The 23,451-nt window shown below is 37.7% G+C and overlaps 1 protein-coding gene across 5 annotated transcripts in view; it reads left to right on the forward strand.

The window, feature by feature from the left end:
* The window catches only part of AFTPH (aftiphilin), a 48,144-nt gene extending 28,001 nt beyond the window's left edge, over positions 1 to 20,143 (forward strand). For 2 of the 5 annotated variants that reach the window (XM_071740176.1, XM_071740175.1), the window contains exons 6-10: positions 571 to 693; positions 7,208 to 7,268; positions 8,905 to 8,988; positions 12,949 to 13,072; positions 18,905 to 20,143. In XM_071740176.1, the coding sequence (XP_071596277.1) occupies positions 571 to 693; positions 7,208 to 7,268; positions 8,905 to 8,988; positions 12,949 to 13,072; positions 18,905 to 19,049 (537 nt within the window). In that variant the 3' untranslated portion in view covers positions 19,050 to 20,143. Of the gene's footprint in view, positions 1 to 570; positions 694 to 7,207; positions 7,269 to 8,816; positions 8,989 to 12,948; positions 13,073 to 18,904 lie in introns of those variants that run through there. The other 3 variants (XM_071740177.1, XR_011725142.1, XM_071740178.1) reach the window with 3 other exon arrangements.
* Positions 20,144 to 23,451: the final 3,308 nt, after the last annotated feature.

Below are 23,451 nucleotides of genomic sequence, written 5' to 3' on the forward strand. Positions count from 1 at the left end.
TATCTCTGAACCATTTTTAAAAAATTTAAAATGTAGTATAAATTACTTTTAATGCTTTTTAGTGCATTTATTTTTATGCCAATAATTACTGGTCATGGCATAATTCTGGAAACTGATAATATTACTTGCTTCTTCTGAATTAATTGTTGAAATGGCATGAATGCCTTTGTACCTTTCTGATGGGTTATTTGATATTTCTGGAATAGTCTACATACAATTTGGAGAAGACATCACCTTATCAAGTAACTGTTTCCTCCAGTTTAAATTACACTGAGACTTGAAAGCAGGCTCCAGCTAAGCACCTGGGTTTCTGTTACTGGCTCTAAAATGTTTCTTAGACCTAAGGAACCAGGGTCATTCTTTCCCCTGCCCTCATCTCCTCCTGTCCCACCACACTGAGGGTGTCCCAGAGGTGTATGGTTATCCCCCAAGGCCATAGTTGAGGGTAGTCCTACCTAGTGGTGTGTTTTCTACTTTTTTCCATGTGCAGTTCTTGCAATATATGTGTATGTGTCTGTGTGGGTTTTTGTTTTTTTTTTTTTTCATTAATATTATTTTAAATTTATTTAGGGTATGTTAGAGCCTACCAAGGAACCTTTGAAACCAATATCTGCAGCAGAAAAAATAGCATCAATAGGACAGACACCTCCTGTATCACCGGAGATGAACACATGTACATCTGATCAGTTCCAGGTAATAAAATAGATTAGGGGAAGGAGAGGAAAAGAATGAATGAGGGAAACAATGGGAGCCTTGCCTCTTCCTTCATATTTAAAATATTTAGATGGTGTGTTCACAGGCACCTGTATTTAAACAGCAGAGGTCCTTGTGTGAGACTGAAGGCCTCCTCTTGGATCTGTTTTTCATGTGTGACTGGAAGGGAGTTCCTATGATAAAACTGTAGCAGTCGGTAGCCAGCATTTGAGAGTCCTGATAGTATCTACTGCTACAAACCAATTTGCTCTAAAAAGCAGGGGACATTTACTTGCACAAATTTTAGGTGTAACTTTATGCTTTCCCTTCCTCTGGCTGAGGTTCTTTGTCTTTGCTTTTTCTAGAGATCATTCTACCTGTTGGTTAGCACTTGTTTTTCTGAATTACCATACTTATATATATACTGTCAATGTTCTTATACTTTTTCACTTTCCCATCTTTTTCATAAAAACATAAAAAGCAGCCCAGATGCCTGGAAGAAGATTCTGTGTACAAACATGACTAGCATAAGTGCAAGTCTTTTTTATTGTATGAATTCTGTTGGCCCTTTATGCTAGGTTTTATTTATTAATTAATTTAATTAATTATCTGTTGAACAGATAGTTGCTTCACTGCCTTCTGTCTTTTAAGTCTGATACAAAACGGGTTCAGAAAAATTTAGGAGAGGTTTTTTGAATTTAATGAATTCTGGTTTATTGTTTTTTTCTGATATTCTGACACAAGAAAACCACTTTAATGCCATGCATTTTGCAGTGTGAGTGGTTGCTAACTAGTTAATGGGATATGCAAAAACATTTCATTTTCAGTGGTACCCAGCACATATTCAGAAAGTCAGCTCTGTCCTTTCTTGGTCTATCTGCCCACTGTCTTTAGTTACTTACTATGCTTGTGACTTCTGATTGGAGGTTTTCCAAACTGAATTATCCTTGTCCTAAATCTAACCTTAATACCTTAGGTACTTCTGAGTGGTGATTTTGCTGCACTCTCTGCTCAGCCACAGTACAGAGCTCTGTGACTTCCTTGTAGCAGAGGAATTTTTTTTCATTGTGGAAGAGCAGTATGTCAGTGGGCTCAGATTTAAGGCTGTTTGATGTTGTAATACACATATTTGGTGATGCTTCCTCTGCTGCTTCTCACAAACTCCATAGAGGAACTGAGGAGCTGAACTGGCTGGGTATTAGGAAAGGTAATAGTAACAATTACTGCAACGAGTCTGAGCTGAAGAAGTGACTTGTGTGATTTCTCTACATGAACAAAGTAGGAAAACTTCACTGGCTTTCTGCAGCATTCAGAGTTCCCTTTTTTACAGAGCTGAAAACATCAAACCATATGCTAAACATAGTGTAGAAAGCTGCAAGAGCCTGAAGCAGCAACTTCTCTGACATGTGCCATTTTCTCAGTTGCTTGGCAGTTGTGCTGAGTGGTGAAAATAACCTCTACTTATCTAAGTATCTTTTTTTTTTTTTTCCTCTGCAATTATGAACCTGTACATTTGGGAACTCCTGCAGCTGAATTTCCCATTATTTGCTACAGTTTGATAATCTTGTTCTGACAAGATTGTCCCAGTTCAATAGTTGTGGTCCAGTCATACCTATGAGAAGTTTCTATACTATCTGTCTGCATTTCTGGCCTAGGTTTTTTTTTTTTCCAAAAAGGCAGATACTAAAATAAGCTTTTGGGGAAGAGATGAGTTAGATCTCTTGCCATTAAGAATGCTAAGAGGCCACAGATAAGTGACACTCAAAGTTTCAGGGTGTGAATGATCAGTTCTCTACCTCAGAGGTCTTGTTTCTTTCTTGGCCACATCTTCTGTTAATGTTTGGTGGCTTCAGTTTGCTTTTGGGAACATCCAGCTTCACTTTAAAGTGTACAGACTGCCTCTTAGGAATATTCCCAATTTTAGTGCTGTTAAAACAATATGCCCCAACTTTGGTAAACATTTTGTAAGGAACTGTGCTATAAGCATAGATAAAGATGCAATGGAAATACGGGCAGTTAAAGTGCACTCTAAAACTTTTTATTCTAACCACAGGTACTTTAGGTGCAGCAATTTAGGTGTCTTTTAAGTTTGCCCAGTTAATACATAATTATTTAGTCAAAACTTCTAAACTTCTCTGGTTTCAGATAGTGATTATGATAGGTCATTATACTTGGAAGCTTCAGAGTATTTGTCTTTTTATTGCAATGTGATGCTCTGGTTCATGGATTCCTATGCTTTGCATAAAGAAAAGGAGTTCTCCTTTGTTGAAAGCCTGGCATTTATGGAGCTTGTACATAGATCAGTGTCCCTCTGTGTGTAAGACTTCCTGCTGAGGGAGTAAGATTTTGGAAGACAGCCTCTGGTGATGCAGAAGTGGGAGTAGGAAGGACATTTGTAAAGAATACATAAATGCCTCAATTTTTTTTTTGTTGTAGTCAAACAGAGAAAAGTATGCAGAGATATAAAATAGAGAACATTAAAAATCAAGAGAAAGAGGGGAAAAAAGCAGCAAAGGAGCTGCAGTATTTTTTTCCTGATTATTTTATGAACTCTGTATGTTTTGGCCACATTCTGCTGAGAATCTAGCTGGGTTGATTAAAGTGTGGAAACACAGTGGACAAGCTTCCATTTGAGCCATCTAAGCTGTAAGGACAAGTTTTTTAAATTATTATTTTTTCTTCTCCCAGTTAAATTACTGACTGATCTATCACATCAGTTTACTGCATAAAAACTGGCTTTTGTAGATTAATTCAGTTTTATACTTGAAGGTAGTGTCTAAATTCTTCTTTTATCTGTTCTTTATCTTGACAGTCAGGGGGGTTATTTATCTGTTCTGTGCTCATAACTAAGGCAGTAAACAGAAAATTAAATAGTCCCCTGATTACTGTTGCCTCTACCTATGTGTGATGTCTCGAAGACCTCAGTCTGAACTAAAAGGCTCTATCAAGGCACATTGGGTATTGCTCAAGTAGACAATTTTTTTTTTATTTTTTTTTTTTTTTAGTTTGTTTATTTGGCACTTTTCTTTTTTTTAAAGTATATTCCAGTGCTTGTTAAAACAGTTGCTGTGTGGACTTAATATTGACCACTTTCTTTTGATTTGATACTCATCTCTGGTTAACATTGTTTTAAAGTTTATGTATCCGCTTCTCTTTGGCTTTCTTGCAAAAAAGTTACCTAGATATTTCTGCTCTTTTGCTATTGCTCCTAAGCATCCTCTTCTCTCTGTTTGGGACTGTCATTTCTTTGGTAGGGTCTAGTGGTAGCTTTGGCCCAGCACAGAGGATAATTGTGGGATTTCTCACCCACTTAAGTTTTATGTTGGAATAGAAATCTACAGTGACACAGACCTTTCTAGAAGACAACTGAGTAATTGTATTCTGCAGGTGCCCATTAGAGCACATCTGCAGGCATGTAAGCCCCTGAGTTAGGCATCAGATTATAATAGAAATGTGTATCTTACACTTGCTGGCTATTAGGGACTGAACCTTAATTAAACCCCATGGGGTGACAATCTTTAAAAACACTTCTAATTACATAAGGGACCATCAGGACTTCTAACAACGACAGATGCAAACTGCCATATTATTGGCCACCAGCCAAGGGCTCCATCATGGAACTGCTCTCCAGTTACACATATGAGAAAGATCCAAGAATATGCATAGGTTTTTGTCAAAGTAAGAGAGAAAGATTTGCAGGTAAGAGATAAGAGTTTACTATTCTGTCAGGTGTTGTAGTCACTTAAAGGTGGTGTCTGAGAAGAATGATTTTCAGAACTGTTGTAATTTTGCCAATGAATACAGTAAAATATATTAATTACTTGTAAACTATTTTATGAAATGTTTATGATGCTTATTTGTGGAATCTATCTAAATATTATTATATTTATATTACAAGCCATTCCATTTTCCCCCCAGTTTTAAGACAGCAAAATTCTTTTTTTTTTTTCTTTTTTTTTTTTTTTTTTTTATTCTCTTTGTTAAATTTTCCTTGGGTACTTATTGGCACAAACATTTACATTTTACTTCTTAGGATTATAAAAGCTCTTACATAACGCCATTCTAAAATTACTGTGTGAAAACATCTCTCGCTTTGAGAAAAGTGAAACACAATGCTGTAAAACCAGCAGGCATTTAAGTTTCCTCTTTCTCACTTCCTTGACATTCAGAGTAGTACCTTGACAGCTGAGTATACTTTTTAATTTCTATACTGTGTCCTGAAATCTAAGATGGAGGGGGGAGAGAGAGCAGTTTTCCTAAACTCTCAATATTTTTCTAGATTGGGCACTTTTCCTTAAAGCATGTCATTAAAGTAATGGTTGTAAATGCAGTAGTCTATCAACCTCAACATCTCCAAAAGACAAAAAATTATATTATTTTTTGCAGGGCATGTTCCCATTTTCTGGGATTTCAGTGCTGTGTTCAGGCATCCCAGTATACTTAGTTTTCTTAGAGCTGAGGTCACTAGTCACAGAAATTTTTTCCATTCTTTTTAACTGGCTTTTGTCTCTGCCCTCTCACTTTGTTTGCTGTTGTATAGACCAGGGCTTGCCAGCATCCTGTGTAGATGGGGTCTGCTTTACTGGCCACCCCCATCTCCTGGAAGTGATTGCAGTCAGCAGAATGACCTCATCACACAGAGCAGGCAAATATATTTAGTATACTCTTACTGCTTTGGAGTCAGTTTAATTTTTTTTCCCCATTTTAGGAAGAATTCATCACATCCTTTTTCCTCTCCTTAGAAAATCTGAAAATTAAGTCATTATAAGGAAAAGCTTAGACAGCCTTTGGTACCACCTTTTCCATGCAGTTATGTCACATTCATCACTCCTGACTCAGTCCTACAAAAAAGATAGTGGGTGTTTTCCTCAGTAAGTGGGAGTTTGTAGGAAGCTACTTTGTTTCAATTTGAGTTCATTTTCCTCAGGGCAGAAAGCTACTAAATTGTCAGGCTCACAGGCCTTTTTTTTTTAAAATGTGACAAACTTTAAAGAAGCTGCTAGTGACAGTGCTTGTGACTTAAGTGTAGCTTTCACACTGCTAACATTGTTTCCATGCAAATAATTTCTATGACAGTAATTTCGCTACCAAAGCAAAGTAGAAAAGGTAATACAAGCTCCTTAAGCTCCATGGAGACAATACTGTTCTAGTCATGCTCAGTACTGGAAATATTTCCAAGTCATTAGGCAGGAAAGATTTTTCTAGGCAAGACGTTTACTATAAGCATAGAAATCTCCAGCTTCCATCATTTTTCTTCCTGTAAACATCTATCACATAGCAAAAGCCTCTTTGAGTTAGCCTGACTGTATAGGCTCACTCAGGTTGCTACAGTCTTGACTCACGAATCTGCATATTTTTTTCAGTGTTGGGTAGCTGGATGTTTTAAAAGTTTAAAAAAAAAAACCCAAAAAAGCAAAAACAACAAACCCAAAAACCTGAGCTTTTACAAGAGGAATGAGAAGGGTATGTCTCAGCCACTGGAAACTTGGCAACTAGTGATGCAATTTGGGTTATGCTGAAGAGAACTTCCAGTGGTATTCTCCCATGAGAGTGTCTGTTCTTTTAGAAGCTGGAGGCACATCCTTTCCCAGTGCTTCCTGACAGTGGACGCCACTGGGGAGAGAGCAGAAATTTAATGCACAGAATTAGAAAGATCAGCTTATTTCAGACATTTCTGATACTGCCCCATCAGTTTGTGTCCTGAGAACATGGAAAGGCAGCTCTTACAATTTACATGACACCTGAACAATCTTTCCCTGTAAAGCATGGTCCTGCTGTTTGCTTGGTTTCCTGGTCTGTGTGCAAAAGGCTTAACAAGAAGAGATGAAGGGGCAAGGATTGCTTCCCAGAAGAAGTCAGCATTTCCATGCTTTTCTTGTTCTAGCATTGTTGCCAGTGGTTTGCTTATATACTGGAATGAGTTAATCATTACAGGATAAATCGTTACAGGATTTTTTTACTGTTTTTTAAAGGGTGTGAAGTGGGGAGAGTATTGCTAATTTGTTCCTCACATGAAAGAATTCTCTCTTACAAATGAAAAGACTCAGGCTGTTTGTTGGTAAATAACTGATTGTATATGTAATCAGGACAAAGCATGGATGTACAGACAACTTTAGCTAATAACTATATTCTAAATTTGCCCTAGAATTGTGTATACATAACGTCCTATGCAAAATGCCTCATCTTCCACGAGTATAATAGTAGTTTAACTTTCAACTTTAAGGTTTCTTTTTTTTAATCAGTTCATATGTTTTAGTTAATTTGCAAACCCTGTTCGAGTTAGAAGTTACCTGATCTCTACTGTTCAGAATTTAATGAGATTTCCTGTTGTATAGCAAGTCTACTTTGAATCTTTAGTGCATATTATGAAAATACACGCCTCCCAAAAGTTGGGGCTTGCACATTCAGTTGTCTTTTTAGTATTTAGACGCTAAAGAATCTGTTGTTTGAACTGCTTTGCATTGTTGTAACCTGAACTGACTATAAAATCTGATTTCTGACTTTTCAACTCTAGGAATCTCTACCACCTGTCCAGTTTGACTGGAGTAGCAGTGGCCTTACTAACCCTTTAGATGGTACGTCTCTCCGTAGAGCCTCTAGCACCAGAGCTAGAGATAAGAAAGCTACAAAGTTCAGACAAACATCTATCTGCTGATTTACTTTTTTTTTAAATATACACACACACACACATATATATATATAAATATATATAATATTTATTTCTTATTCCTAACTTTGGAAATTCAGGCTTTCTTTCTGATTAACTGTGCCCCTATGTGAAGTATTATGTAATCTGAAAAATACTAAGTTAAGTATTCTTTTAGATTCATGCCATATGCTAATGACATAGTGGCAATATTAACAATTCATTATGTATAACTGTACATTATAACAAAAATCTGAACAAACGAGCGTTTTAGATTGACATGTTCTACTTCTTTAAAGTATTTTTCACCAATGAACTGTCTCTTTAGACATCCTTTGAATGACAAACTTGTGTATAGTGGCTACTTCAAAGCACAATATTTTGATTGCAAACTATTTGCAAAAGCAACACTTCCTGAGCTGAAAGTTTTCAGATTTACAGGTAATTTTATATTTCAAAAATATGACTTCATGTGTCATCAACTTTGCTTATACTCAAGAGCTAATTATAGCTAATATATTAAAGAGGTAGCTACAAGCTTATTTGTAAATGTATATACTTATCACATAGAAGATCCTTCATCTATGTCTATTTTAATAGCAAAGTGAGTTGTGCCACTGCCTCCAGTCTCAGAAATGTAAGTGCATGCAAAGGAAATAAAACAAGTTTGGGAAACTTGTTTGACTGTAAGGAAACAAGATACCTTTATGAGGAGCCTGCTAACAGTAATTAATTCATGACACATAAGTTGTTCAAAAGCAGGCTAAAATAAACTGCATCTCTTACTTCACTGGTGTTTCTTCGTGGGGTTGTTTCAGAACATGTGGGACATGAAGTGTTTGGATAGCAATATCATGGTGCTGAAGGAAAGCCTGGATGGACTCTTTTGCTGTTGTCTGGTGTCTTACTACTTCAGTCAATCATCATGATTTCTTTTTAACAAACAACTTTAAAATGTATCTTGGTTTGATTTCTGTTTTAGTACTAAAGGGGAACAGTATAATTTACCAGTGAGGAACTGGATATGAGTGGCACTTGTTACCCTGTGTTCACACTAATATAAGATAATTAAAATTAATAGCTGAAAGCTGCTAAATAAAACTTTACAGGTTTTTTTTTTTTTTTCTTTGCTATTTGGGGATCTGCTAAGTCTTCCTTATAAAAGAATGGCTTTTAATTTTAGTGAGGGGAGAAAAAGCCTGCTATATTCTATCTGTCAATTGACCTATATATTGTTTCCCTTTAACTGATCACTTCTTTCTCTGGGTCGTGCTGGTTCTCTTTCCTTTTAGATCGAAATAAATATATCTATTTTAAAGTTACTAGTGTTTATTTCCTTGCTGCATTGTACATGAGGAAATGTGCACTGAATTAAGTTGTTAACATTTTAGAAGGTACAAACTAATACTGTAAGCATTGTTTTCATGTCAATTTTTAAATTGCCTACTGAGTACTAATTATAACTTGCATGTTCAAGTGTGTGTCTTACCCCTTTTTACACATAAACCCCTCCCTTGGCTTACCTTCTATATGGCTGCCTACCAACACGGTCACTGAATTTCAAGCTAGTGGAGGTTCCACTCTTCTGAACCTTGATTTCTTTGGGCCCGTGGATGACAGTAGCTCTAGCAGCACCACCACAATCCCAGGTCAGCAGAGTGTTAAAACCACAAATGTAATATTATAACAACTTACTAAAAGCATGAGCACATCACTTGACTTTCCTATAAACAAGGAGAAATTTTACCCTGCGTTTCTCTGAAATGTCTCTCTACTGCGTTTTCCTTTTAATCCGTGTTCTGTTTTCTGGTGTTTTGTATCAAGTGCAAAGTGTTTAAAAGGTACTGTTGGCTCTGTATTTGTCACACGCTGAAGGAATGAATGGCTCCTATGCTCTTGCAAATAAGATGTTAAAACACTTGTTTCAGATGAGAGATTCTGAAAGTTAACTTTTTTTAAGCACTCAGGAAAAACTGCAATTTCCTATTGATGTTGCAATTCCAAAAAAATGAGGCTTGTGCTCTCTTCTGAACTTGTCAATAAATTATAAGATTATGGTGCGATTTGGAAGTTGTGTATGAATATGAAGTTATGGGGCCTACATATCACTGCCCTGCTGGTGTTTGCTGCTACCAGCAGGTTTTAATTTTTAATTTTTATGAACTATTTTTATAAAGTAAAAAAGGTGTTCTAACATCATTCATAACAGAAAGCAAGGATAGTTGCATGTTCGTGGGGCACTAGAACTTCATGAATATTAGTTATGAAACTAAAGCTCTTTATCTGCAACTTCCTTAAAAAGGAGATGAAAACACCACTTTCCATTGAAAAATGTGTGAAAGTAATTTAATTCATTTATCACATGATATTGACATGCTCTTAACTATTTTGCATGAGCTTGGGAAAACCTACACTTAAAATAAATTTCTGCAGGAATTTAAGGGAACATTTTGGGGATTTATCTCAGTGCATAGGTTAAGCAGATAAGGCAAATATTTTTTTCAAATGCAGTGCCTGAAGCCATGATAATCACTTTCTTCATAGGGAAGGTATTTTTTGTCTTAGTGGTTTTAATTTTAAAAAATTAATTTTTAAAAGGTTTGGGGTTATCCCACATTTCAAATAAGTGCTTATGGTTATTACTATGTATTTTTCTTCGTAAGAACCTGCTTTTTTAATTTTGAAATCTGATCACTGAAGGCAATTTGTGGCATTGCATTCCAAATATCTTTTTATTCCACCCTTGAGAAATGTCATTATCAGATAAAAAATGGCAGGTTTGTTGTGAAAGCAAATGGTAGCAAATTCAAGATGCTTTTTAAGTGAGTGTCTTATTGACACAGAAGTCATCAGTACCCAGTACCTGTGCTGCTCGTGCAGTTGGGTGTGTGCTGGTGTCCTCCTGGTGTGCACACTTGAAGTGATTACTGAAGGGATACTCAGCCTTTTTATTGCATTTTTTGGTTTGTGTTGTTGTTTCATCAAGTTACAGGTATTATCACCATTCCTGGTATGCCCTGTAGTGCCTATTTTTGGGTTTTGGTTTCTTTTTTTGTTTGTTTGTTTTGGCTTTTCTTTCCTCCTGACTTGTTTCTGGGAAAGTCATTTATTTCTTGGCTTGCAGCTCGTGTGTTTGTGTGTGTGTTCAGGAGCTTTGTGTGGGGTTTGGTTGGCTAACTTTCCTTCAATATCTCATTAAGGTTTTGCAGTGTTTCTCTTAAGTAATTTATAATCATTTGAATTAAATGGAGAATATGCAACTCTTAAAAATTAACTAAGATAATTGAAAGACAAATTGTTTTATCTTTTGGCTTAAAGAAGAAACTTTTATCAGAACTAGTTGTTCTTTCTCTGAAGACAATTTTATTTAGTACAGATCTATGCTATACTTTTCTCAGCTGAGTATCATCTGTAGCCAGAAGAATCACTCTTTATGAAAATTTGCACATTACATCATGAACAGGTTACTAATTTCTAGTATGTTCCTACAGATTTAGTATATTGTTTTATTTTTTATTTGGTAGTTTAACATAAATGTAGCTAGGTAAGAGATGCCTAAAGAACAGTAAATTGGGCAGTGACATTGCACTACAATGAAAATTAAGTCAAGACTGTAAATGTGAGTATCTAAATGATGTAACTTACCAGGTTGCATTTAATACTTGTTGCAGAGTTGCATGTCAAAGGACTTCTTGCTTCAATTAGTTTTACAATTTGTACCTTAATGGGATTTCGCAGGCTTCTGCAAGTCAAAGTCTGTTTCTTCAAGTATTCCTCTCCATGTTTGAAAGTGGATTTTTAATGGAATAGCTGGGCTTTTTTCCTATTTTCAACTTCTGTAAACATCTGAAACTACTTAAAGTCTTGGTATACTGGTCTCAGTACAGTACATATTTTGATGTTTTGCATGAAATTGGATTACATCAATGTGGAAAGTCCAGACAATTGAAAAAGTAAAACAAAAAAAACCCACCACAAACCATCTAGGTTGAAAGAAGAACTGATTAATTTCTAATCAGCTCATTAAATGGGCCACATCTCCCTCCCTCATCTTCCTCCTGCAGCTTAACCAGATGATTTTCTTATTTTTTGGTCAGCTTAGTTTCCTGACAGTAAAAGGGTACTTACCCTGTGCACAAATGACCAATGGTCAAGACATTGCTTGGCAGAGTTCATGCAAATCAAGGATGAGGATTATTAACCTCATCTGTTAGCTCACATAGTGCTGCACAGGCTTTTTTTTTTTTTTTTTTTTTTCCTTTAGTAATCCTTTGTTATTTCAGGAGTACTTCTCATAGTGTCTTGATCCAGGAATGTAAACTTGATAAAAGCATCAGCAAATCAGTTTATAAATTCTTTTTTTATATAATTTATATATATTAGGTAGCTACCTGGGACGACTGTGTCCAAATATTTGCAGCATTTGTTTTGTAGTAGTATGAAATGCTTCTGTGTTGTCCAAATGAGGTGAGATTACCCTGATACTTGTTGTGTAATATATTACACACAGGTAGCTATAAAACATTATGCTTCTGTATAAAAAAATCTACACTGTTTTCAAAAAATATTTATAATTGTGGATGTTGCATATGCCCACTTCATTTAAACCCATGAAGCATGAAATAGCTGAAACTGAGTAGAGGAATATCACCGGTTTAAAATGCTTCTGAGCAGAAAGAATGAGCTGTAATAGTCTTTCCTCTCAATTTATGTTCATAATTCTAATTCCTAGAAACTTTTTTAAAGAAAGCATTCTTAAAATCTGGAAATTCAAGGGCAACTTCTTACTGAGATGTGATGCTTGATATTAAATGGGAAGGTTTTCACCTTTTTTTTTTTTTTTTTTTTTTGATGCGGGTTTTCATTGTTTGCATTGTTTTCAAAATTACCTCTTCTAATCTAATTTGAAAACCATTCACAACATATGTGATGATAAAATTTAGCCTCTGAGTTAAGATACCTGAAACTAAAAAACCAAGGCTGAAACATCCAGATACTTGATACTGAAATACTTGAAAATGGAGCATGGACTAAAATTTTTTGTAGCATTACACATACTAGTATATAACTATTTTTAATGCCATTCCACTGGTATGTATTACAAAAGCTGCTTCTCCTCACTTAATTTTATTTTTTTTTTTAAACACAACCTGTTGTGAAAAGCAAGATAACTAAATGTACTCTAATGCATGCCAGTGTTGTGTGTAATCTCTGGTTAGAGAGTTGCTCCCTGTTAACATGCAGTGTTCTCTTATTACAAAGTTGAGTTGAAGTACATGAAATAATCCAATTTAACACAGCTGATCCTTTGACAGCATTTCATTCTAAAAGGCAAATCAAATTTTTGTTTGTTCTTAAACTGAGACCTTGTATACGAGACTTGATCCAATGTGTGTGTGTTTTGTAGTAGAACTGTAAAAGCTACTGGAAAAGGGTGGAGAGAGGGGACAGTGTCTCTGAAACACAGATGTGTTTGGTCATGTTCTTTTCATGTCTCTCGAAATTATGATTCAGATGTTTACAGAAAACAGTCTCTAGAAAGTTGTTCTGTGGCTAATTATGGCTGCACTTGCCTCCAACCATCACTGATTATTGTTTTACACTATAAGGTGTGGACCCCGAGTTGTATGAATTGACAACCTCAAAACTGGAAACTTCCAATGCAAGCAACAGAGTGACTGATGCGTTTGCAAGACTGATGTCCACAGTGGAGAAAGCAAGCACATCCACAAGGTAAATACTCTTTGGTGTGCTTTTTTTTTTCTCTTTGTCTAAGGGTTTCAAGAAACGTAAGGAGTGTATGTGTCAGAAGTTCTCGAGTGATCAGGCCTTAAATTTCTTAACTAAATCAAAATATGAAATTGATAGTACTCTAAAACAAGATGGAAAATGATTCATGAGCTGAAAGACAATGATCACCAGTACCTAAGTGGAAAAACTAGAGCAAAAGACTGAACTGGAGGAATTGACTTTCTGAAGAACAGAGATGTTTTCTGAGAATGTAAGGTTTAACTGAACCATAGAGTTCAGTGACCTGGGACGTGGGCAGAAGGCTCTCCTGGGTTGTCTTGTATAATTCAAAGTGTTCCACAAGTAAAATTATTAGACTGACTAATAATTATGGCAAAATTCATCCCTTCCCATGTCTATTTTTAGCATCTGTCAAAAATTCAGTGACCAAACATCATACTTATTTTGGTGTTGGAAGTTAAGGTTTAGGATGTCCCTTTTTCATGGAGCTAATATGAAGTTCTGTACTGTTTTATAGGTAAAACCTATATAAAGGCTTTAGGGTGTCAAATGCTTTCCTTGAAGTCTGTCCTGTTGAGTGGGTACAGAACAGTCCCTCCAGTTATAAGCTTGTATTCTTTGAGATTATTTTTTGAATGTGTGTTTTAGCAGTAGGAGCTTGGACAGTTCTAACATGTAACTAGTGTCTGTGCCCTTTAAAAGAATCTCTGAGTGATTCCCATCAACTAAAACACTTACTTTATTGAGGAACTGCATACCTCAACATGCAACAAGTATTAGTTGCTTTGCATCTAGTAGATAGCAACACATCTTCACTCATCAATGAGCTTTAGAGTGCATTCAGCACTTTAAAACTAGTTGCTTTTCCATGCAGCATAGCACCTGAGGAGGCACAGCTGATGAGTTGAGGGAAATGCAGTTACTTGTAGTGGTGGGAGATAGCTGACTTCCCTAAAATGACTAAAATTTTAGTATTCAAGAGCTCCTTCAAAACATGTTCTTTTATTGAGAAAACTATCTTGCTAGTTTTCCTGCAGTGAAAATGTTCATAGTGAACACTACTAATAAAGATCAACGAACCATGACATTTCAAAGAAGAACCAGTAGAGGGAACTCTACACTTCAGTGCTGGGTTTTGTCTCATTGCCTATTTTTCTATCCGTGACGTGGGTGTACTCTTTCTGAAGATACTCTAGTGGAAAAGTTTGACTTTCACTGATTAGAAAACATAGCTACAGTTGAAATTATTTTGTAATATGTTCTAATTTAGAAGTAACCACAAATTCACAGCAGGACATACAAACTTGAAGTGTATCTTTATTAATAATTTTATCTCCATTCATTGATTTGTACCTGCTTGCTTGCTTTAAGATGGCTTAGCTTACTTTTTAGCTTACTTTTTCTTTACAAAGGAACAAGGAAGTCTGCTTTGCTTAAATTAGTACTGACCTTCATTTTCCTATATTGTTTTTTGTTGTGAGGGGATTGCTTTTTTCCAATGCTTCTACAGTGCACTTGAAAGCTCTTACTTATGCTGCTAGAGCTCTTTATCCAGATGGCAAAGTTCTTCCTCTGTGCTAGAGAGCATTGCTTGCTGATAGGGAGATACTTCAGGTCTGTGCTGTAGCAATATCAGGCTGTAGGAGGAAGCTGGGGACCTGAGGTTGGACAGTTAAGTTTAGAAACACATAAGGATTAGCTGCTTTAAAGCATCTGTTTTCACTGTCCCATACATTTTGTATGCTTTTATCAACTAGGAATTTTTAAAATTTCAAGTCTTTTTTTTTTTTTTCTCCTTTTATTCCATGCTCTCCAAAAGAAAAGCAGTCTGTTTTTCAAGCTAGAAACCTTCAGAGATATGAGGTCTTATCTCAGCAGTATGCCAAATATGTTGCTGTATGCTAGCTTTTTCTAATAAAATAGTTTTGGGATTTTTATTATTCTTTCTTAATGGAGTAGAGACTTTTAAAATAGCTGTGGCAGGGTTACAGCCAGCTCCATAAGGATGACATTCGTGCACCAATCTAGAAATATGGGCTATTTGCAATTCATCATAACTGATTTAGGGATGATGTGGCCAGTGTCAGCTTCAGTTGTGCTATCCTGTGTCTGTCTGTAACTTGTCTTAAACTCAGGATCTGTAAGGATAAACTTTAGAGTGAAACCCACCATATTTTAGCTGTGAGAAGCCACGTGAAGGGTCATCTTTGTCTGAAATAGCCCCATCTTTTGCTTGCAAACCCAACTCTTGAAGCTAGAAAGTCAGTGTCTCGGGAGAGTGTTGGGAGAGGAGGGGAAACTTGCCCCTCAGCTTGAGCCTGGAACTGTGACCACAGCAGTAGGTGTGGAAAGTCAGGGATCCAGTGCAGCATTCCACTGAAACACTGTGCAGCCTTGCCTGGTTCCGTAGAAATGGCAGAGATCAGTTTATCTGCTGTCTTCTTGAAGGAAAGCAGAGCACTGGTACCTTTCCAAGAAATGGCCAAAACCCTCATTTAAACTGGAAATACTCCTTGTGGGTGGTGTTGAATGGAGCAGGCTAACTCTTAATTACAGATAGATTTTTTTTTTTTTTAAGTGCATTTTTCTAATCAACTCATTGTTGCTGCTATAGCCTGACCTTGATGGTGCTATCTGCTAAACCCTTTGCACACAAGTGACGACTGAAGTCCTGAAAGACTTGAAAGCTGCAGGGGTTGGAATGCAAAACACAGAACTGAAGCATCAGTGACACATCGACAAAGCATTCTCTATTTCTTGCTAAATTTTCTTCCAACAGCTTTCTTGTCTGTCAGTCTAATTTCTTGCAGCTTAATGTTAAAATGCCTTTGAAAAGGAAATTTGATGCCAGCAGGTAGAGAAACTTGTAATTATTTGCTTGGGTAAAGGCATCCCCTTTATCTTGGCAGGACCTGTAACCTAGTGCAAGAGGAGAGAGAGAGATGTGGGCAAAGTGTTCTGTAAAATGTGCTTTTAATCCCTGAATAGCCAGTGTTGGGTCCTTGAATGTTTTAATAATCAAAAATTCTGGTTCCAAAGCAGACAGAAGCCAGACAGCTGCCACTGAAAAGTCCATTTGGGTGTCTGCTCTGTTAGCCTTGATAGCTAGAAATAAAGACTGCAGGAATAGAAGCTCTGCCACAGCTCTCCACTGACCAAGGTTTAGAAAAAGTCTCTTGACAATGGGATCATCTTCAGCAAAAGTGGTGACTGAAATTAATGCACCTGAGACTCTTCTTTCTCTTGCCTCTGTGAAAAGGCATCATAGTTACTAGGTAATTTGGTAAGCTTTAATAGTAAGAAACAGTCTGCAGTGATGATGCTACTTTGTATTTTAAGTGAAGAGAATTAGTGAGTGATTCTCTAGGGTTCTCTGGTAAAATTTGCTGCCAAAGGTGACTTACACAGAAAGGATACTTGCAGTGTCCAGTTCTGTTGTCTTCTGGAGGAACCTGCCCTGGTCCATTGAAGAATGGAGATTCTAGGCTGCATCATCCCTCTCTGCACTGATTTTTGGAAAAGGTTTTGAGACTCATTACCAAGTGATTTTATCTATAGCTGCAACTTGGTCATAGTTAACAACATTTGCTGTGTAAGTGTGTTGGTTTGTCCTTTATAGATACTTTTTAGAGAGCACATGAAGTAGATAACCTATTGCAAAGGCCCCCCAACCATGAGGGGAACATTCAGTAATCAGGTGAGATTCACACCTGGCTGCTCACTGTGCACATTCTGTGGTGATGTTGCAGAGATCAGGTAGTACAGCAAGAGCAATAGCATCATCTTGTGATGAAGGTCCTGCTTAATACCACCAAAAAAAATGCAGCACTGCCTCTGGGGCCCAGCATTGCAATTTTTTGGCATGCCACACTTGAGCAGAGGAGGAAGAGGCATATAAATAGCAAAGAGTGTGTGAGCTCCATCTCGGTGCCTGATTAACAATTACAGGAACTCCTTTTAATGCAGATGTCTGAGTCAGCCCTCTTCCTTTGGCTTCCTCTGTCAAACACTTCTTTGTTAGCTTGATCACCAGGAGTTTGTACCTTTAAGAGGCTTGTGGTAAGTGATTACTAATAGTGGCACCAGATACTGATAACACAGTGGTGGGTGACAACCACATTTCAACAGCTCAGAGATAGTCCTTCGAGTGCAAACAGAGCTGACTGTGAAGTTGTTAGAGAAGGAGGCACACACACTGGCTCTCTGCTTCTTCCTTCCATAAATCCAGCACACAGCTTTGTTTATGCTCCAGAATTTGGTAATCTGCCTAGTCAGTGGCTCATGAAATTCCACTGCAGCAGAGAAAAGAAAATATTGCTATTCTAGTGAAGGAAAGTCAGATTTAGTATCTAGACTGCCTCATCTAGAGATCTTTCATCAAGCAGAGATTTCAAGTAGCAACAAAAGCGATAGTTCAGTGTCAACACAAGAATCAGTGATGTCAAGGATGAGTTTGACTCCATTTGTTTTTTCCTTCTCCTCCTAGCTTAGAAATTTGGAGACTGCTGCTGAAGCAAACACATAGGCCCTTGCTTTCCCCTGATCTCTGATCAGTTCAGGAAACAATCCTGATGGGTGCTGACAAAAGAAAATATAAGTACATGCTGCTTTGTGATCTGAGTGGTGATGGTCTTCTCTTGGCTTGGTTTAAAGTTTATAGCTTAAGACAAGATACAGAAAGGATCTTCTTCTTTCTACAGAAAGGAAACATCTAAAGTGTTCTAGGGAAACGCAGTTTATTTGGTTCAAGCCTTTTGACTCAGCTTTTTTGCCCCAAAGATGGGGGAGCTTGTTTAGCTAGAGTATTGAATGTTATTTCAGAGTATAGCAGGTGCTTTTCTGGAACCAGAATAGTGCTTGATGGAAAACTGAGTATTTCTAGTAATAGGCAGTATTCTGCAAATACAAGCCAGATGTCTGTAAAATATGGATGTCTGTCTAAAGTATGGATGTCTGTGCAGGGGAGGGGAGTCATCTTTAGGAGTCTGAGCCAGTCTTCATTTGGCTTAGGAAATGTGACTTCCTTGCATAATAGTGAGAATCCAGTGACATGGGATTCAGGCCTCTCTGTTCATTTGCACTCGGTAATTCTTGTGAATAATGCAAAAGGCAAAGTGAACACCAGTGATTCCCACACTGCTCTATGTATCATTATGACTACACATACTATTGCACTACAAAGCAAACAGCTTCAAGTTGGGAGCCACCTTTTGGTGCTGCTGAGCCCCAGGGGAAAAAAAGGGTTGTGGATCACCATGCAGAGTAATATGATGCATGGTCTCATTGGAAATGCAGCACAAGTACCTAAGAAAAAGGACATAAGAAAAATATTTCTTTCAAATTATTAGGAGCTTCTTAATGTCGTTTCAAGATTTTTTCCCTTAGTTGGTTGCTTTGGTTTGTGGGTTGTTTTTTTTTTTTTTAAGATTATACTGGATTTAGGCTGTTTAGAACTAATGCTCCTTTTGTTTTATCCCTTGAATATGGGCATGGCTGTTTCTTCAAGTGAGTAGTCCCAAAACAGCATTGCCCCAGAAAAGAAAAAAATATATACAAATTAGCATCTGAATAGGAAATTAATTTTTTTCTTTAACAATATTCAGGAACACTCAGGAACACTTTGCTGTCTTTCTTTGTTAACATTTTCTTGGTAGGTAGGTAGGTATTATAACATTAGACTACCTTCAAGTAGTTTACAGAAGTGCCTGTCAATGGGAGACACTGTCAGAACGTTACTTTAATCAGCGTTTTTTTCAGTGATCCAAAGTGTATCAGGTACTGGATTAATGCACTTTGTTCTTTTCTTCTCAACAGGAAGCCTAAAAAGGAAGAACATCTTAGTGAAGAGGCTGCCAAGGTGATTTCTAGCCTTCCTGACTTAACTTTCATGCATGCCAAGGTGTTGATGTTCCCAGCCACATTAACACCTTCAACAAGCTGCCAAGAAAAGGTAGACTAAAGTGATGTGAATTGGACGTTTTCTATTGATTTTTGATTTTTTTTTTTTTTTTCTCCCTCTGTGGGTCGTAAAAAGCAATCTTGCTTTAATTAAAAAAATCAAGTTCAGATGATTTGTTGGTAAGCAGCACTAGAAAGGTATACATAGTAATGTATATTTATTTACATACTGGAGTCCTAAATTTATATTAGAGAAAAATGTAAATAATTGGGGGTAAATCTTTTTGAAGATCTATTCTTTTTGTTGTGCTGGGGTGTATACATTTATGTCTTTGTGAAATACACTGGTGGTGTCCTTCTTACAAAACTTTAAAAAGGTAAAAAAAAAAATAAAGAAACACATAATGAAAACTTCAATCTTCACAATCAGTGAAGTCCCCCTTAAAGGTTTTTAGATTGCATTGAGCATCTATTTCTTTCCTGCATATATTAAAATACGTGTTGCTGGGAAAAAACAAAAGGTTACGTTGTCCTATCCTGGATTTTCAGTTAATGTCATTTCTTTAAAACCCAATAATTTCTTTTATATTTTAACAAGCTTAAGATGTGTTTTTCCTTTTCTTCTCCCCTCTCCCTCCCCTCTGTTTGATTGGTTGGCTGATCAGTTTCTGTGTTCTTAAACTTCAATAGTATGACTCTGTCACTATATAGCCTTTTGAAAGGTATGATGTCAGTAACTTCTTGTTCCAGCTACAGATTACTGTCTAAAAACTTGATTTTTTTTTTTTTTCCTTTTTTATTTTGGTCACTAGAAGGTTGTCTGCTTTTAATCAGTTTGATTTGGAAAAGAAGGACCAAACTAAATGAATGTCTTACAATGAAATTTACCTGTTAAATTTTTTTATTTTCTGTTGTACCACTATTCCTGTTTGATTTTGCACAGTGTAAAATGACATAATCATAGATTGCTATGGTTTTAGGCTGTATATACAGTAAAAAACTATGGGTTGTAAATGTCTGGGGAAATTCCTATGGAAAAAAGAGAGCTATGTAGAAGAACCTCTGAAAAGGTCAATGTGCATGCCCAAGGTCTTTTGAGATTTAAGTGTGTAAATTTCCTTTTAGCTTACACAAAATAAAATAATTTAAAAGATGTCCACGTATACAGTCTGCCATCTTTTTATGAAGAATATATGCATTATTCACATTTCTGTTGATGGTAATATTGGTGCCTGCATTAGCAGTAGAACCTTCTAATTTGTGTTGTGCAGTTCCACCACAGACATCTGTCAGGGTCCTGCAGAAGGAGAAGCAGACTTCTCTTTAGTTGTCCTGTATTCCTGTATCTCTGAACGTGTTGTGGCATAGTTTTTTATTTCTGTCACCATCTTCTAGGCTGACGTGGCTCAAAACATGTTGGTATTTTGGGTCAGAGACTTCTTCAGAAGAATTGACAGATGAAAAACAAAACAAAAAAAACCCCCAAAAAACCCCCCATGAAAGCACAGATTCATACAAGTGTTTTTGCCTATTTCTTAGCTAGGAATAAAAATGTAAAAGTAACATTCACTTCAGTATCCTAACATGTTAGCTTGTACCATAGCTCTTCCAGCAACAACTCTTCAAAGGATATCAGTGAACTGCCTGCAGGTAAGGCATGCTCTGGGTACTGATATTTCTTGAGGGTGCTTTGCATGGGCACAGGCTCTTCTGTATCTGACCTTTACTGTGTACACAGCTCTTTAGTGTTTGGTGGTCACCACCAGTTCATCACTTCACATCTAGTCCTGAGAAATCTCCGATGTGTTTTCTTACTTCTTCTTTGAATCCTTTATCATCTGACGGTGCTTGGGTCAGAAAAGTTAAGAATTTAGTTTGGTGTCATTAGCTGCTAAGCTGAAGTGTTGCCCTTGCAAAAGGAAGCTTTTTTTTTTTTGCTTTTTTTTTTTTTTTTTTTCTTCAAGGGAGTCCTCTTGAAATGTCCTTGAGAGATGCATGATGGAGTTTCACTTATATGAACACAGAAGTTTCAGTGAGTGTTGGCTGCTCAGAAATGAGGGAGCTGCTCCTGCAGTTGTGATAAAGCTAATTTGTAAAGCCTAAACTGGCTTCTTTGCCCCCTAATTAGCACTGCAGCCCACAGTGCTGTGGTACAAAACTGTACCCTGTTGTAGCTGAAAAGGTTGATGCAAAAGCCATCTGCTTTACCATATATCCCCAAAACCACTTCTCTTTGCTCCTCCTGCAGATTCTCCTTACAGCACTGACTTAATGCCTGCTTCAAGTCAAAATTAGCTTTACTAATCTTGCAGGTTTAACATGGTATTCTTTCCTGCATGCTTATTGTATCATTCCCTTCTAGCCTTGTGCTGCTGTAGGTTAAAATCAGTTCTTTTGTTTTCAGAACCCTGGCGTGTCCCTAGGAGCAGGAGTAGCAGTATAGCTGCAGCAGAGAGCTATAGCTATTGTTTCAAGGAGAATATGTTTAGGAGCTGACTCATGATCCTTGTCTGGCAGCAAGTGGACTGGAGTATTAAGGGGAGGTGGGGGTGGAAGTGCCAGCTGCAAGTTGATCTTTAGTCTCCTCACAATTGCCTCCAGAGGCAGCTGCCCATTTGTCTTCCAGTCTGCAAGTGCAGTACTGGTGGCCTGCTGTAGGTGGGGGAGGGGGAAGAAATGGCAGGGGGAAAAGGAGATTTCTATTGTGACTGATGTACCAATCTGAAACTTGTGAAACCTGGTACTACCTAGAGTGTGTTTATGGAGTTTTTATGTTCTTTCTGCCAAACAAACAAAAAATGACATCCCACAAACCTTCACGCTGCTGAAAGGCATAAATTCTCCATCTAAATTCAGCCCTTTGTGGTGGATACCGCTTGCTTTAAAAACATAATGTTGCTTTTGGTCTCCTCACTTAAGCCCTCTTCTTTCTTGCCACTTGTGTGGACAGACAAGCTCCTCTACCTCTTCCCTCCTGTCTTATACAGGCAGCTTTGTTTTTATGCAGAAAGTTTTGTCGAGCAGCTCTGGCTGCACTGGGGTTGCTTTTCCATGCTGTTCCCATTGACACAGCATGCCTTATCTAGTTTAATCTTGCCAGTAGGTTTATGGGCAGGATGGCAATTTATACTTTCTGCACATACATGTCGCTGTGTGTTGTCATCAGGGATGTCACTGTGCATCACATCCACTTGAGAATGAGTCCTCTTTAACAGTGAGGAGCTTGTGTGCTCATCCGACAGAAGCAGCAGAGGACACTGGGCTCAGATGCAATTGCCTGAGTTGGAACGTGGCCACGAAGCAAAGTCCAAAACTCCCACTGTGAAGCGAGCTGCAGGCCCCTGAATGATTGCTAAGAAGGGCTGGACTCTGCTTGTATTATCCACAAGACTGCACTCCAATGCTCAGCAGTTCAGCACTGTCTTAAGGGGAGCATTGCCACCTGCTGCAGGTGTTAGCAGTGCTGTACTGCTTCCCACAGCACTTGAAATGTTAAGGCCACACCAGAATATCATTAGCTTGATGGATTCAGTTTTGAGATGCCAAAAATGAAGCTTGCAAATAATGTATGTCCATGTAATTAGAGTATACCAAAGTTAACCCTTCATCCCATCGGATTGTTATGCAGAATTTTATCTGGTAATGAGGTCAGCACGTGGAAGATTCTGTTGTTGGACTGTGGAGCTGCTGCACTTCAGCTGAATATCCAGTAGTGTCTGTAGGGTGCAAGGGATGCTTAGCTGAGTGCATGTCAGATGCCTTGATCAGCCTTGGCCCAACCACTTACATCTAGATGCAAACTTTCAGTACCAGTTCTGAACCTCTGTAGGGATCTCTGCATGAATCTCTGCATCTGCGTGAACCTTTTAAATCTTGGAGCAGTCTGAAAATACAGGATTGTTGCAAAATACACTTGAATATAATTTATAGAAGCATATGGCATCTAATAATTACGTAGCACCTGCTGGGAGTGTCTAGAAGTTTAGGGTGGTGCAGCTTCTGTGCTGAGGAGGGCAGATACTTAACAGCAGAAAGCAGCCTGATCTGCTCCCTTTAGGTGAACCTGGAGCATGAAAGGAAGTGGGGAGAAACAACATATTCAAATTCAGAGGGCTAAAACAAGGGGAAGAAGAGCTGGAATAAAATATAAAGCAAAGCTCGGGAGAAGCTCTGAGTAGGAAAAAATAAGGAGGTGAAGCAGGACCCTGAGTGTGGGCAGCTGGGATAGCTATAGGAAGAGCAGGTGGTGGAGAAAGTGGGATACAAGCATGAGGAGCAGGAGCATTTGGAGAGAAGAGAAAGCCTGGGATAGCTTACAGGCTCACACACTGTGCCCACTGGCTGCTTTTCTCCAAAATCTGGAACAGTCTCGGAGACACGAGTCTCTGTGTTACTATACTGCAGAGAAAATGTGTCAAATCCATCAGGTGACTGCGTGCATTGCAACAGCCAGCTATTGCTAT

The sequence above is a fragment of the Heliangelus exortis genome, chromosome 3 (assembly GCF_036169615.1).
Source record: "Heliangelus exortis chromosome 3, bHelExo1.hap1, whole genome shotgun sequence".
NCBI classification, from domain to species: Eukaryota; Metazoa; Chordata; class Aves; order Apodiformes; family Trochilidae; genus Heliangelus; species Heliangelus exortis.